General features: G+C 42.6%; 1 protein-coding gene across 4 annotated transcripts in view; it reads left to right on the top strand.

Moving 5' to 3' along the window:
• The window catches only part of Znf34 (zinc finger protein 34), a 14,506-nt gene extending 5,774 nt beyond the window's left edge, over nucleotides 1–8,732 (top strand). Inside the window, exons 3-7 of one of the 4 annotated variants that reach the window (XM_023723967.1) lie at nucleotides 1,116–1,267; nucleotides 2,934–3,020; nucleotides 3,230–3,356; nucleotides 3,782–3,901; nucleotides 7,251–8,732. In XM_023723967.1, the coding sequence (XP_023579735.1) occupies nucleotides 2,988–3,020; nucleotides 3,230–3,356; nucleotides 3,782–3,901; nucleotides 7,251–8,611 (1,641 nt within the window). In that variant the 5' untranslated portion in view covers nucleotides 1,116–1,267; nucleotides 2,934–2,987 and the 3' untranslated portion in view covers nucleotides 8,612–8,732. Of the gene's footprint in view, nucleotides 1–565; nucleotides 595–1,115; nucleotides 1,268–2,866; nucleotides 2,889–2,933; nucleotides 3,021–3,229; nucleotides 3,357–3,781; nucleotides 3,902–7,250 lie in introns of those variants that run through there. The other 3 variants (XM_023723968.1, XM_023723969.1, XM_012516394.2) reach the window with 3 other exon arrangements.
• Nucleotides 8,733–14,713: the final 5,981 nt, after the last annotated feature.

Raw genomic sequence — 14,713 nt, 5'->3', positions numbered from 1 at the left:
AATCCTTTAGCTTATATTTTCTTTTTCTAAGACTTACTGCACTGCCTCAGATACTGAGTAGCATCACACACAGTGAGTGCCCCTGTCTTGGTGCTCACTGTCCCCTGGTGCTTCTGCTGCGTCATTTCAGTGTTAATATGAACATAGTGGAAGGCATGGCATGCAGGTCCCTGGGTCACACTCTGAGAATTACTGTTATACGGTGTCTGATTTTATGTCTTGCTTTTGTTGTTGTTCCGGATTTACTTTTACTTTTCCATCTCTTTTTCTTTCTTAGATTGGGCATGCCCTATGTTTGTGTGTTTTATTAGTATTTTTTTTTCGGAACCGGGAATTGAACTCAGGCCCTTGAGCTTGCCAGGGAAGCGCTTATGCTACTGAGCCATCTCTCTGTGCCCCCCCTTTTTAAATTAGCATTTTCAAAGAGTCAATGCTGATACAGTTTTTTGTTTTGTTTTGTTTTGGTTTTTTTTTTTTGGAATGGGGACTGAACTCAGGCCCTTGTGCTTGCCAGGCAAGCACTTATTCTACTGAGCTATCTCCCCGGCCCCGCTGATATAGTTGTATTTGTTCGAGATTTGCTGAAACTTTCTGGTATGTGGTTTTTGTTGTTTCTCTTTCTTTCTTTCTTTTTTTTTTTTTTTTTTTTTTTGCAGAACCGGGGCTTGAACTCAGGACCTTGCACTTGCCAGGCAGGCGCTTATTCCACTGAGCCATCTCCCCGGCCCCATGTTGTTTTTATTTTAAAGATATTCAGTGCGCATGTTGAAAAAGTGTGTATCCTCTGTTAAAAGTATAAGACTGTGTTTGACCCATTCATTTCTGAAAGAAGTATGTAAGAGATCTCATTTCAGAGAAAGATTTGCCAGTTCCTTTTTGGTGGATACTTTTATGTATAATTATTATTATTATTTTCTTTTAAACATTTTTTTTTAAATGGTGATTCTTTTATTTATTTGTGTGTGTGTGTGGCCAGCTCAGCCCACCAGGGTGCGGGGCTGGCTGGCATGTGGTGCTGGGGGATTGAACCGCAGTCCCTGTGCTTTGCTAAGCTTGCTCCAAGTAGGTGCTTTAGACCACTGAGCCATCTCACCAGCCCTATTATTTTCTTTTAGAGCTTTCAGTTCGAACAGCCTTTTGCAGCATGCATCCCATAGGTTTGCTACCACTTGTATGAACGTAGCTAACCCCATGTAACACACTGAGGGGATGAAGTCAGGTGCAGAAGGATAGAGACTGTGATTTGTTTCAATTCATCACAGAACAGGTAATTTAGAGTGTGAAAATGATGGAAGCCTGCTGTTTCTCAGGCTGGGCTGGTTATTGACATGGGGCCGGAGACATCTGGCAGCAGATTTTTTCTTGACCCTGATGCTGGTTCTTCATATGGGCAGTTTGTGATTGTCCACCAAGCTGTGTACATAGATCTTGGCAACTTTTCAATATAGATTCCCTATTTCATCAAAGGACTTTGGACTACATAATAAGACCCTGTCTCAAAAGGGAGGGTGGTGGGGGCTGGTGAGATGGCTCAGTGGTCTAAAGCACCTACTTAGAACAAGCTTAGCAAAGCACAGGGACCACGGTTCGATCCCCCAGCACCCCATGCCAGCCAGTCCCGCCCCCTGGTGGGCTGAGCTGGCCACACACACACACACACACACACACAAATAAATAAAATTAAAAAAAAAAAAGATATAAAAAAAAGGGAGGGTGGTGGAGTAGGGGACACATGGAAGACCAACCTGGCTCCCCCTTCTTTATCTCAGGCTGCTTGTTGCTGCCCTAAGCAGTCCTACCTGCAGTCTAGGGCTCCTGCGCATCCCTGCTGGGCACTTTAAGGTGTAGACCCCATTCCTCCCTGGGGCTGCCTGCCCATCTCTACTTGCACTGCCTATGTCGACATCCCCTTAGTCCCCTGCCCCTCTCCTTGGCTCATTAAATTGTCTCATTTGGGATAAGAACAATATTTACTCTATGTAAATAATAAAAGCAGGAGCTGGGGATTTAGCTCAGTGATAGAATGTTTGTCTAGCAAGCTGGAAGCCCTGGGTTTGGTCTGCAACACCAGAAAAAAAAAAAAAGCTAAGATGATAATAATAATAATAATAATAATAATAATAATAATAATAATGCCATGCCAGCCCCATCCCTGGTATGCTCTGAGACAGTGATTGAGACTGGGTGTCATCATGGGGTCGGGGAGATAGCTCAGTAGAATAGGGCCTGAGTTCAATCCCTGGTTCCACCAAGAAAAAAAAAAAGAGGAGAGAGAGACAGACAGACAGAGATAGAGACAGACTGGGTATCGTGGCATGTGCTTATAATCCCAGCACTTGGGAGGGTGAAAACAGGAGGATCACTACAAGTCTGATCTGTGTAGTGAGACCCTGTAGATCCTGTCCTAAATACATTAAAAATAATAAAGGCAGAACATTAAGGACTAGAAAACACAAAAGCTTTAAAATGACAATAGAAGGCATAGAGCAAAGACAGTGTCACGATATAGACTGCAACAAACAAAGTGAGTGAAGTTCAAATAGATGATTCTCTAGAAGCACAAGAATCTCCAATTAGTTACTGTGTACCTGTTTTACCTATTTGCTGTAAAATAGAGAAATGCTGACTATAGTGAAGAGATACCAGCTGAACACTAAAATAAAATTGTTGCCATAGACCTTTTCCTTAAATATGTGCGTGCGTGCATGCTTGCATGCGTGTGTGTGTGTGTGTTTTACTGGGCATTAAACCCAGAGCCTTCACCTCACACTACATCCCCAAGCTTTTTTTTAAACTTTGAGACCGTGTCTCACTAAGTCACTTAGTTGCCCAGCTGCGCTGGAATTTATAGTCTTGCTTCCTCAGTCTGCTGAGTGCTGGGATTACAGGTACCACCATGCCCAACTTCCCTGTGTCCTTTTCTCTCCCCTCAGCAACTGAGTGACAGGCTCCTGTGTACTGCCCTCAGGAAGCCCAGGGCACAGGTGATGACCGCCTTATTCACATCTGCCTCATTCCAGGTGAGCATTGCCTTTGGAGTATGAAGTTTGTCTTAACCAGTGATGTCCTTGGCAGACACTGTGAGATTTCTGGTCTTGGGTGCTGACATCAGAGGAGGGATGACTCTGGAATTCTCCTGCAGTTGCCCTCACTATGCCTCTGTTCCCCTTGCTCCCTGGTGACCACCCAGTGCTACTCCAGGGGCTGCAGCAGAGTCTTATTATCTCAGGCCCAGGTGACCTTTGAGGATGTGGCTGTGCTGCTTTCCCAGGATGAGTGGGGATGTCTGGGCCCTGCTCAGAGAGGCCTCTACAGGGATGTGATGCTAGAGACCTACAGAAACCTGGTCTTTCTTGGTAAGGCTCCTGAGCAACCTGTATTATGGGAGTACCCTGGGGTTTTGGGCTCAGTGGTAGTTGGATTGTATCCTCACACTTTGGACCCACAGATGGCAATGCACTCTGGCAGACCCAGTCTTAGAAGAGGGTGGGTGGTGCAGGGACCCTCCTACATAAGCCCACCTTTTCTTTGACCTCTTGTCTCTGGCTGAGACAGACCCTTGAGGAGCTTGGCTTCTGGTATATAGCATTCCTGAGCTCTGTTCTTGGTCTCAAAATTCCATCCTCGTGACAACCTTCAGCTTACGCCAAGCCCCTCCAGAGAGTATCTGGGCTTTCAAACCCTTTGCCTGTGCATCCTGCCCTTGTATCCTCAGTGCAGGGTGGCACACAACACAGCTTTGTATCCTTGGCACCAACCCCAGGCTCTATCTCCTTCCCAGGAGTGGGATCTGCAGGTCCTAAGCCTGCGGTGATCTTGCAGCTGGAGCGAGGGGATGAGCCATGGGTCCTGAACACGGAGGAAGCTGAGGGGAGAAGGCCTCTGAGAGTCAGCAGCTCAGGTGCGTGAGGGAAGCTGCTCCCCCAGTTCAGTCACTAAATGAACATTTGTTGGGGTCATGGAGTCTAGTTAAAGGTTCAAGAATTTGAGGGAATTTGCATCAGGATTAGATGGGCCAGCCTGGAGCGTGACCTCTGCTAGTGTCAAGGTTAACTTGGTCAGCCTTGATGCCTTGGCAGGAGATTCTTGAGCAGTAGTTCTAGGAAGGCTGTGGAGGCACTGTTGCAGGGCACAGTGAAGGGCATCCCAGGTAGTGCTAGTCTAAGGTGTAGTGCATGAATGTAGGCCAGAAATGATGTGGGGGTCCTTGGGCCTGGGAAACCTTGAAGAATCCTGTTCTCAGGGCTGTCCTCCAAGGAGGGTCTGGCTAGGGTGTGTGATGGAGACCATCACTCCATTCCCCTGTTTTCTACCTTCATTTCAATGCGCTCACTTGACAGCTATAGGTTATTATAAGAAAATCTGAGAAGATGGATCATGGTGAATTGTACTGTCCAGACATAGTTGTATTCTAGAATACTCCCTGCCAGGTGTGGTGGTGGATATCTTGGGAGTATCCCAGCACTTGGGAGGCTGAGTTAAGTGGATCACTGTGAATTCAAGGCTAGCTTGGACTACATAAAAAGACTTCTCAAAAAAAAAAAAAAAAGGGCTGGTGAGATGGCTCAGTGGTCTAAAGCACCTACTTAGAACAAGCTTAGCAAAGCACAGGGACCGCAGCACCAAATGCCAGCTAGCCCCTGCCCCCTGGTGGGCTGAGCTGGCCACACACACACACAAATAAATAAATAAAATAAATTAAAAAAAAAAAAATGGGGCCGGGGAGATGGCTCAGTGGCAGTGGAGTAAGCGCTTCCCTGGCAAGTGCAAAGACCTGAGTTCAATCCCCAGTTCCGCAAAAAAAAAAAAAAAAAAAAGAATATTTCTTCTTCCCTTTTGATGATGACTTTTCCACACCTGAGCATGAGTACCATTTCATGTGTATGTGTACATTTGCATATGTGTATGCTAGGCAGTGCTCTACCACTGAGTTATATCTCAGCTCCAAGGACTGCTTCTTAATAGCAAAGACCTGTGTGATCTGGTATGCCACTGAATGTATCCACTTCTGTGCACGTGAGCATTGGTCATGCTTTCTGGAGAAGTGCCACCGGGAGGTCCCATCTTCTTTTGCTGCCATGATAGCTGTAATGATCATGCTTTTGCATGTGTCTGTTGTTGTCCCAAGAAGGAGCTGCTAGCTCAAAGGATTTGTATTCTACTTGTAAATATTTCTTTTTTCCTTTAAGAAAAAGAAAAACAGTGTTAGAAGTTATTTGAGAAAGTAAAAGTGCAGAGGTGAAGAGTGAAGGAGAAACTGGCTCTTCAGAGCAAGATTGGGCTGAGTAAAAAGGAAAAAGCAAGATAAAAGAACACCCTGGAGAAAGCAGGGTGGATTATCGTGAAGAGAAGCCACAATAGCCAAATTTATTTGTTTGAACACACTTATAAAAATAAGATAAATCCACAATGAATTTTTATAACTTTTCCAGGTCAAAATATAGACTGTGTCTAGGTTCTAGGAGGCCTTGGGCCTGTCTTTTTATTTTATGTTTTTTAATGTATTTTCTTTTTTAAAGAATACAAAATAGCAATAAGAAAAACAGTAACAGAAACGATACAAAATTTCAATAAACAAAATAATAGGAATTTAACAATGGTTGCTGTATTGCATCGTTATCTTCAAATTAGTTGTTTAGGTTACTAGATACAACTTCAAAATTGGTTTAAAACAAAACATACCAAAAAAGTTATAAGAAAATAAAAAAATAGAATAAGTATAATAAGAAAAAATTAAGCATTGAGCTTACAGGTTAGCTCAGTTGCTTAAGTGCCTGCTGGGGCAAACCCAGTCAGGCTCAGGGAACCCTGGTTCGATCCCCAGCTCCCCATGCCTCACCAGACCTGCCCTTAAGGCAGCCTGAACCAGCCAAAAAAAAAAAAAAAAATCGATGTCATTTTTCATTGCTCTCTATATAGGTCACAAGAGGCTGCTTTCTTATTTCTGTTTTGTCTAGATTCATGCTGAAGATTTTCTGTTGAGCCTTGTGAGAGGTACTCGTGTTTCACACAGCAGCAGTTGGATCTGTTCTATTGCCAGTTTTCTATCATATGACTGTGTTAAAATGTATTTTCCCTTTTACTTGAAGAGAGCATTTGGTTGTCCCCAGTTCTGTGGTCTTGTGCACATCTCTGTCAGGCACATAAGGACTGTGTTTCTCGTGAATGTTCTCCTGGAAGTAGAGTTTCCAGATTATAGGATCTGCACAGATCAGCCTTAGACAAGGCTGCCAAACTGCCTTTCAAAGTAGCAGCGTGTGTGCATCCCTGCAGCAGTGAGGGATGCCACTATTTTCAGTCTTATGACACATGTGAGCTGTTAGGGTTATGTAGTGGGGAGGCTAGGCAAGTGTGGAAAGAATCCTCTTAAGAACTGAGAAGGATGACAGTGACCATCCCAAGCCATTTGCATTTGAGACCTGCTGTTGACTATTGAGCTGAATGTTAGATGGTCAGTCTATTAACTCCATATTAATTCTTGTGAGAGTGCTGTATGATAGCCTTGGCATAGTCTGCTTTTTATGTGGGGAACCAACTCAGAAAGATAAGTTGCCTCAGATCTTCCACCTAAGAAGTGGCAGCCAGAGCTGGTCAATTCTGAGTATGGCTACAGTCTCTGAGGGGTCTTACAGCAGGACCCTGCCTGGGTACTTCTCCATATCCACTTTTGGGGAGTAGCTACAGAGTATTGGGGGAGCTCAGAGGTATTGGGAAAGGAGGAAGGAAGGGATAAAGGTTTGAAGGCACCAGAGAGCCTTTCATATAGGTGTCTTAAGGTAGCCCCAGTCCTCCAGGAAAAGCCTTAGGAATGGATGTGCAACACTAAGAAGAGCCAAGGGGCCTGGCCTACATGTGCTATGCCTTCCTTCTGTGGGATGACACAAGCTTGGTGCTCTGCCCTCCCAGGGAGGCAGATGATTTTCCTGCTATTGATTTTTTTAGGTGGCCTTAAACTCACCCGGCATTAGTGTCTCTATTGGCTTTTATCTATGACTGTCCCTCACTCTTGTTTCCATGGTGCTGTGAAGGCTTTGTCTGTTTAGGGACAGATGTCCTAAATCTCTTTCAGGATAAGGGCTCACACTGCCACAAGATTATGGCCCTGGTCCTGGTCTTAAGCCTCTGAACTGCATTTCTGTGGTGCTGTTATAACTTTGGAAGTGACTGATCTGGTGTCCCCTGGGTTCATCAGCATCTTTATATCTTCCACAGTCAGAACAAGTGACCTTTGGGTGTCTTGTTTTTTTCAGCTTGTGGGACCAGGACTGAACACACATTGATGGCTTCAAGGGAGATAGTTGGTGGACAAGAACTGCACAAGCCCACTGGGACTGGTCACCAGGAACAGAGGCCAGAAGAAGACCATGGCTGTGTCAAGGAGCCAAAGAAGAGCTTGGATAAGCTAATGCAGACAGGCCCTTGTCCAGGCACCCTGACCAATGAGGAGAGCAGCCAGAACACTTGGGGAAGGCTCAAGTTGGGGATAGGCCCTTTCACTGATCAGAGGCCTCACAAATGTGATACATGTGAGCAGAGTTTTGAGCAGAAATCATATCTTAACAACCATAAGCGTGTGCATAGGTCAAAAAACCTAAAGACCATTCATAATTCTGGGGAGTTTTTCAAGGCACACTTAGTTGTTAGGGAAGATCAGAAAATTTCTACTGGGAAAAGATTGCACGATTGTGGCCACTGTGGGAAGACATTCAGGTATAGTGCTAATCTTATCAAGCACCAGCGGCTTCACAGTGAAGAGAAGCCCTACAAATGTGGTGAATGTGGGAAAGCCTTTAGCCAGAGCTGTGAGTTCATCAACCACCGAAGGATACATTCTGGTGAGATTCCTTACCGGTGTGGGGAGTGTGGGAAGACATTTAATCAGAGGCCCAACCTCATGAAGCATCAGAGGATTCACACTGGAGAGAAGCCCTATAAATGTGCTGAGTGTGGTAAACACTTCAGTGCCTATTCTTCTCTTGTGTATCACCAGAGAATACACACTGGAGAGAAACCCTACAAATGTAATGACTGTGGAAAAGCCTTCAGTGATGGTTCTATCCTTATTCGACATCGACGGACTCATACCGGAGAGAAGCCTTTTGAGTGTAAAGAATGTGGCAAAGGCTTTACCCAGAGTTCCAACCTTATCCAACATCAGAGAATTCACACTGGAGAAAAACCATACAAATGTAATGAATGTGAGAAAGCCTTCATCCAGAAAACCAAACTTGTTGAACATCAGAGAAGCCATACTGGAGAGAAGCCTTATGAGTGTCACAACTGTGGCAAAGTCTTCAGCCAAAGCACACACCTCATCCAGCACCAGCGGATCCACACAGGGGAGAAGCCCTACAAATGCAGTGAGTGTGGCAAGGCTTTCCACAATAGCTCTAGGCTCATTCACCATCAGCGCTCACACCATGGAGAGAAGCCCTACAAATGTAGTGACTGCAAGAAAGCTTTCAGCCAAAGCACTTACCTGGCTCAGCACCGGAGGATCCATACAGGAGAAAAGCCCTACAAGTGCAGTGAATGTGGGAAGGCCTTCCGGCACAGTTCCAACATGTGTCAGCACCAGAGGATCCACCTCCGGAAAGGCCTTTCCCCATGACAGTGGAAGAACATCTGTGAGGGCAGACTCCTGGTGTGCATGTTCTCAGATCTTACTGACTGTTCACACTGTATTTACAGGGTGAAATGGTATTTATATCTAATTAAACCACTTTTCTTAAACCAAAGGGAATGCATATTCTTTTTAAAAAAAAAAAAACAGAAGACTACACAAAAAAGTGACTCCTGTAGTCACTCCCACTTAGGAAAGAGAATTCATGTTGCTGATTTAGAATGTTTTCTTTCAGAAACACGAGAGCATTTTAAGAAAACATGCCAGGTATGATGTTACCTGTAGTCCCTGTACTTGGGAGGCTAAGGCAGAACATCTGCTTGAGTTCAGGAGTTCAAGACCAGCCAGAGTGACATAGTAAGACTTTGTCTCCCCCAAAAAGAGAAGAAAATACTTTTATACATATCATTGCAACATCTAGTACCTTCTTTGCTATTTTTTTCAGTGCCAAGATTTCACACTGTAGAGAACTCCACATGTGGCTGTATTTTTGCATATTGTAAATATTTTTTTTTTTTTTTTGGCTGAACCAGGAATTGAACTCAGGCCCTTGCACTTGCCAGGGAAGCACTCCACTGAGCCATCTCCCCGGCCTGCATATTGTAAATAAAATGAACGTGTCATTTGTACTTTTCCATGTCGCTTACCAGAGTTGATACTGCCTTTTTTTTTTTTTTTTTACTGTGGTAAAATATACATAACAAAATTAACCACTTTACACATTTTAAAGTATACAGCTTGGTGACATTAAACACATTCAGTGTCCTATAACCATCACTACTCTTTTTTTCTAGAACTATTATCTCAAACAGAAACAACTTACTTCCATTCCCCTTTATCCCAGATGCTGGTAATCTTAATTCCATTTTCTGTGAATTTGCTTGTTTGGAATCATATATGACCTTTTATGTCTAGCTTAGTTCATTTAGTAGTTCTTTTTTTTTTTTTTTTTTTTTTTTTTTTTTTTTTTGTACTTTTGAGATAGTGTCACTATGCAGTTCAGGCTTGCCTTAAACTGACTGTAGCTCAGGCTATCCTCGAACTCTCAATGATCCACCTGCCTCAGCCTCCCAAGTGCTAGGATTACAGGTGTACACCACTGTGCCCAGCTAATGAACTGTTTTCAAGGTTTGCCCATGTTGCAGCATGTATCAGAATTCCACTTCTCTTCACAGATAAATAATATTCCACTGAATATTACCATGTTGTATATTTTATACCATTTGTTGCTGGATGCTCTGGTGTTTACACCTTTAAGACTATTGTGAATAATCTTGGTATGAATGTTAGTGTATAAATACATGTTTGAGTTCTATCTTTAAGCACTTTTAGTTAAATAATGAAATTGAATCATATAGTAATTATTTAACTTTCTGAGTGGCCCAACTTTTCCATAGCAACTGCACTATAAATCCCCACCAGCAATATATACCAGTTCCAATTTTTCTATATCTTCTCCCAACATGTTACTGTCTTTTTTATATACTAGGTATCCTAATAGGTGTGAAGTGTTTTTTTGTTTTTTTTTTTTTTTAATGTATTTAGTATAGGGTCTCACTACACCAATTGGACTCAGTGATCTTCATGTTTTCAGCCTCTCAAGCGCTGGGATTTCAGGTGCGCACCACCATGCCTAGTCTCAGTCCCTGTCTCAGCTCACCCTGGGGGCAGGGCTGGCACAGCAAGCCAGGGAAGGAATCCAGTCACGGTGCCTGCCTAAGCAGGTGCTTTAATCTGCCGAGCTATCTGGGTAGCCAATATTGTGGTTTTTATTCGTGTTTCTTTTTAAAAAAATAATTATTTGTTATAGGGTCTTGCTATGAAGTTCAGACTCATAGTGATCCCCCTGTCTCAGCCTCCCCTGTGCTGGGATTACAGATGTGCACCACTATGCCAGTTTTGGTTCTGGCACAGCACACTCAGGGTTCAAGGGTCAGCATGGCATGCAGTACCAGGGATTGAAATTGGACTCTTGGCACTTGCCAGGCAGGTACTTTGACCGCTGAGTTTCTCTCCAGCCCCAGATCATCTTTTTGTTACAGTATTTTCTTATGTTTCTTAGCTAGCTGGGCATTCCACAGCACTACTGCTGATGTCATGAAGATACTGGATGTACACATTGCAGCCCACAGATTGGGCAGTCTCCAGGATTGATCAATCTGTCTGTCTAGATATTTATTTTGCGGTACTGGGGATCAAACTCAGGACTTTGTGCATGCCAGTCAGGTGTTTATGCCACTGAGCTATCTCCGGCTCAGGATCTCTTTAATGATTCTGAAAAGTTTTCTGGTGCGCACCAGAACTGCTAATGACCAGTTCCGCACCTATGGGGCAGTGTGGACAGTCTCATCAAAAGTGGTATTTCCACTGTGTTTAATGCTTTCCTACCTCTTTCTACCTCTTGGTGGCTCCTTGGAGGCTTTAATGATCAGGCAGAGGCAGAAGGTACCAGCTCAGTCTGAGCCTGTCTGTTTGGAATGGTCAGTTTCACGGTGATCCTCAGACCCTTCCAGTTGCCTTGGTGATGTCATCACCTTTTTTTTAATGAGCAGAATATATTTATTGAGGGAAAGAAAGCTCCTGTCTGAGAGAGGGACAGGAGGGGAGCCCAAGCAGGTTGTCTTTTTTTTTTTTTTTTTTTTTTTTTGGAGACAGATCAAGGGACTGATCTTGGGGGCTAGGGCAGATATTGCCACCCGTGTACCTTAGGTACATGACTTTGATCTCATTGGGGTCAACCTTGGGTGGCATGATGGAGACAGCTGGTGTTGGATGAACCTAAGAAACTTGCACCTTAGCCTCTTCCTAGCCAAAAGCTTTATTTGCATTTCAAATGAACGGAAAATGATATTGACCATGTTTTTAGTTTTTTCTTGACCATTTTTAATATTTTCAGAAAAATTTCTATTTGAAAACTTTGTCCATTGAGGATTAAACCTAGGGCCTCATCCTTACCTGAAAATAAAAGAAAATAAAACCTAGGGCCTTTATACTGAGCTACATCCATAGTCCTTTTTCTTTTTACTGAATTTTTCATTTTAAAACAAGCTAGGCTTAAAACTGTTCCTACCACAACCACAGCAGTAGGATTACATGTGTAACCCCACACCTATATCTCTGCCCATTTTTAAATTGGATTTTGTTTTGTTTTTTATTGTTGACCTGAAAATATTATCTAAATATTTTGGCTATTTATTGCTTAACAGATACACAATTTGAAAATACTTTTGCCCATTTGCGTGTTGTCTTTCATTTATGATGGTGTCCTTTGATATATTAAAGTTTAAATTTTCATTTCAGTACTGGGGATAGAGCCCAGAGCTTTTACATTGAGCTACATCTTAAGATTTTTTTCTTTAATTTCTGATTTTGAGGAAGTATCACTAAATTGTCCAGGCTAGTCTTGAGCTTGCAGTCCTCCTGCCTTACCCTCTAGAGTTCTGGAATTATGTCATATTGATACAGGGACCTCCAAATGATACAGGGGAAAAATGATCTCCTGACCTGAAAGGTGCCTGGAACAAGTTTGTGTTCTCTAAAACTGAAGAATGAATTTTAGGAACAAATGGAGGTTATGAACAGAATATATGTATTTGGGGAAAGAAAGCTCCCGTCCAAGAGAGGGACAGGAGGGGGGCCCCGAGTGGGTGGTCCCCAGGAAGCTATCTTTCCCTGGGACTATAGAGTCTATCCATGTGGGTCTAAAGTGGAGAACATGGAAACTTGTTTAGGTGGGCATGAAGTGGGACAAAACTATGGTCAACTAATGAGATTACAGGCACCATTGCTCAGGTAAAATTAAGTCCAGGACCAAATGGGGAAGCGAGTCGCATAGCAAGCGGGCACGAATATAGAACAGGACTTTGTCCAGTAGTTAGGCAGTAGTAGTTGGATGAACGATTCTTCCAGGTTTCCTCAGGGTGATGACCAATCCCAGATGCTAATCTTTAGGGAGGTAAGCATTTGTTTGATCTTTGGTCTTTAGTTCTGGCCCACAGCAGCAGCATCCATCCCTCTTACAGTTGCAATGTATCTTGTCTTCCATGCTGTCTCCTTGAGGGCCTAGCCCCATCAGACTGCCTATAATATTTCTATCTAACTCAGCTGCCTGCAACATGTCCTCCCTCTGAAGAAGTAACCCTAACTGCCATGAGGGAATTATGAGCAATGACCGCTCTGGCTTCTTCAGGCTGAAAGGGGTCATGGTTGTGAACTGGCAGTCACAGATACTCTTCAGAGATTCTACCTAAAGGCCCTCAATAGAGATCAGGCATTTTTATCTTGTGTAGGTGGAATAACTTTAAATTTGGGAGAGACCAAGCCAAAGAAACTATTAAACATGCATGGGCCAAATAATATCAACAGGGTAATTATGAATATAGTAAAAAGTGGTTTTCATGGGGCCGGGGAGATGGCTCAGCAGAATAAGCGCTTCCCTGGCAAGCGCAAGGGCCTGAGTTCAATCCCCAGTTCTGAAAAAAAAAAAAAAAGGTTTTCACCAAGAGGACAGTAATGACTTTCCACAAAGATGATTAAGATAGGGTCGGGGGGACATCAGCATCTCACATACCATTGTTTTGATATCTTTTGAACAACTATTGAGACATTAGCAGAAGTATCTGGATTGTAATAACCTTTTAAATTATAAAAGGACTAGTCAGAAATTTTTGTAGGTCTATTGGCAGAGATCTCTTAAATGTGTGGTTTAATCCCTTTTTTATTTTCCATGGCCACTGGGTATTGTCTCAAACTAGCCTTTTATGTCTCACCAACTATTATTATTGGAGGCACATGAATTGTAGCACTTATGGACAACACTGAGTACTTTCCAGTTGGCAAGTGGGGCCATTGGCTGGGTAACTTCTGACAAATCTGCATGAGCATCTATCAAACATCTAACAGGCTTTTGTTAACTTATATTGGCAGTTAACATGGGATCCCTCAGGCTCAGAGGTGAAAAACCATGATCTTATCAATCTGAAATTTTCTCTGATTCCATCATGAACACTTCTTGTTTTCTCCTCTCTAGCAGCTTTGGACATTTTTTTTTTCTTGAAATGTTCCCTGTCTGGATCTAGGGAAGCATAACTTTTTCCCTGTTTCTCAACTGGCCTTCCTTCCTGTAGGCTGCTAGTATTACTATTCTCATTTTCTGTCTATATTTCCATCCTGTATCCTTTCTGCTATGAAACACTTTTTGAGAAAGTTTTATCAACTGAGACAAATTTATTCCTGCAAACCCTTCTAACTTCTGTGCTTGTGTCAGATATCTGGGGCCTAATGAGCAAGATATAGCTTCTTAGTTTTAAGGCTGCCTGCAGGCAGCCCTGCCCAAGAAATGTGAGAACAACTTCACATGTAATAGCAGGAAACCCCAAGAAATCTCAGCACACCTGGGCTGTCTGAGGTGGACAGTTAAGGCCTTAATATATGTCTCTATAGACAAAATCTGGTAGATTCCAGTTAAAGGAATCCTAACCTAGCATATTTGTTATAGATTTTACCTGTATGATTACCTAGGTTTTGGCATCTTCTAGGAAAGAAAAAATTTTCTGAGAGATTACAGCATGAATAATCAAAACATGAACATTTGAGCTAACAGATAAATATATAAACTTTTTTTTGTATTTTTGGTGGAACTGGGGATTGAACTCAGGCCCTTGCACTTGCCAGGCAAGCGCTTATTCTACTGAGCCATCTCCCCAGCCCTATAAACTTTTTAAAGAAATAGTAATTGTAACCCCCTGGCTCTTAGACTCCTTTATTTTTTGGAGTCTGACAGTTTGCTATAAGTCCTTCCAGCTTTAGTTATAATTATCTCTACAGTTTGAGAACTTATGAAAACCAGATTAATACCTTATTTTTATTGTCAATGCTTTTAAGTAATTTAAGTACAGTATGGCATATTTTTCTAGTTACACCTTATGAGAAAACAGTGACATCAGCAAGTTATTTTTACTTGTTTGTTTTTGAACTCAAAAGTTATCTGTAGTAAAAGAATAGGGAAACACTTTTGCCTTTTAATTGAAAAACACCCATAAATATTGACTGAAATTATAACATTTTTTTTAAAAAAGACACATTTATTCA

Source organism: Octodon degus, unplaced genomic scaffold (assembly GCF_000260255.1).
Source record: "Octodon degus isolate 3935 unplaced genomic scaffold, OctDeg1.0 scaffold00104, whole genome shotgun sequence".
In the NCBI taxonomy this organism is placed as follows: Eukaryota; Metazoa; Chordata; class Mammalia; order Rodentia; family Octodontidae; genus Octodon; species Octodon degus.
Note: the sequence above shows the minus strand (reverse complement) of the source record. Positions and strands in the feature narration are given on the sequence as shown.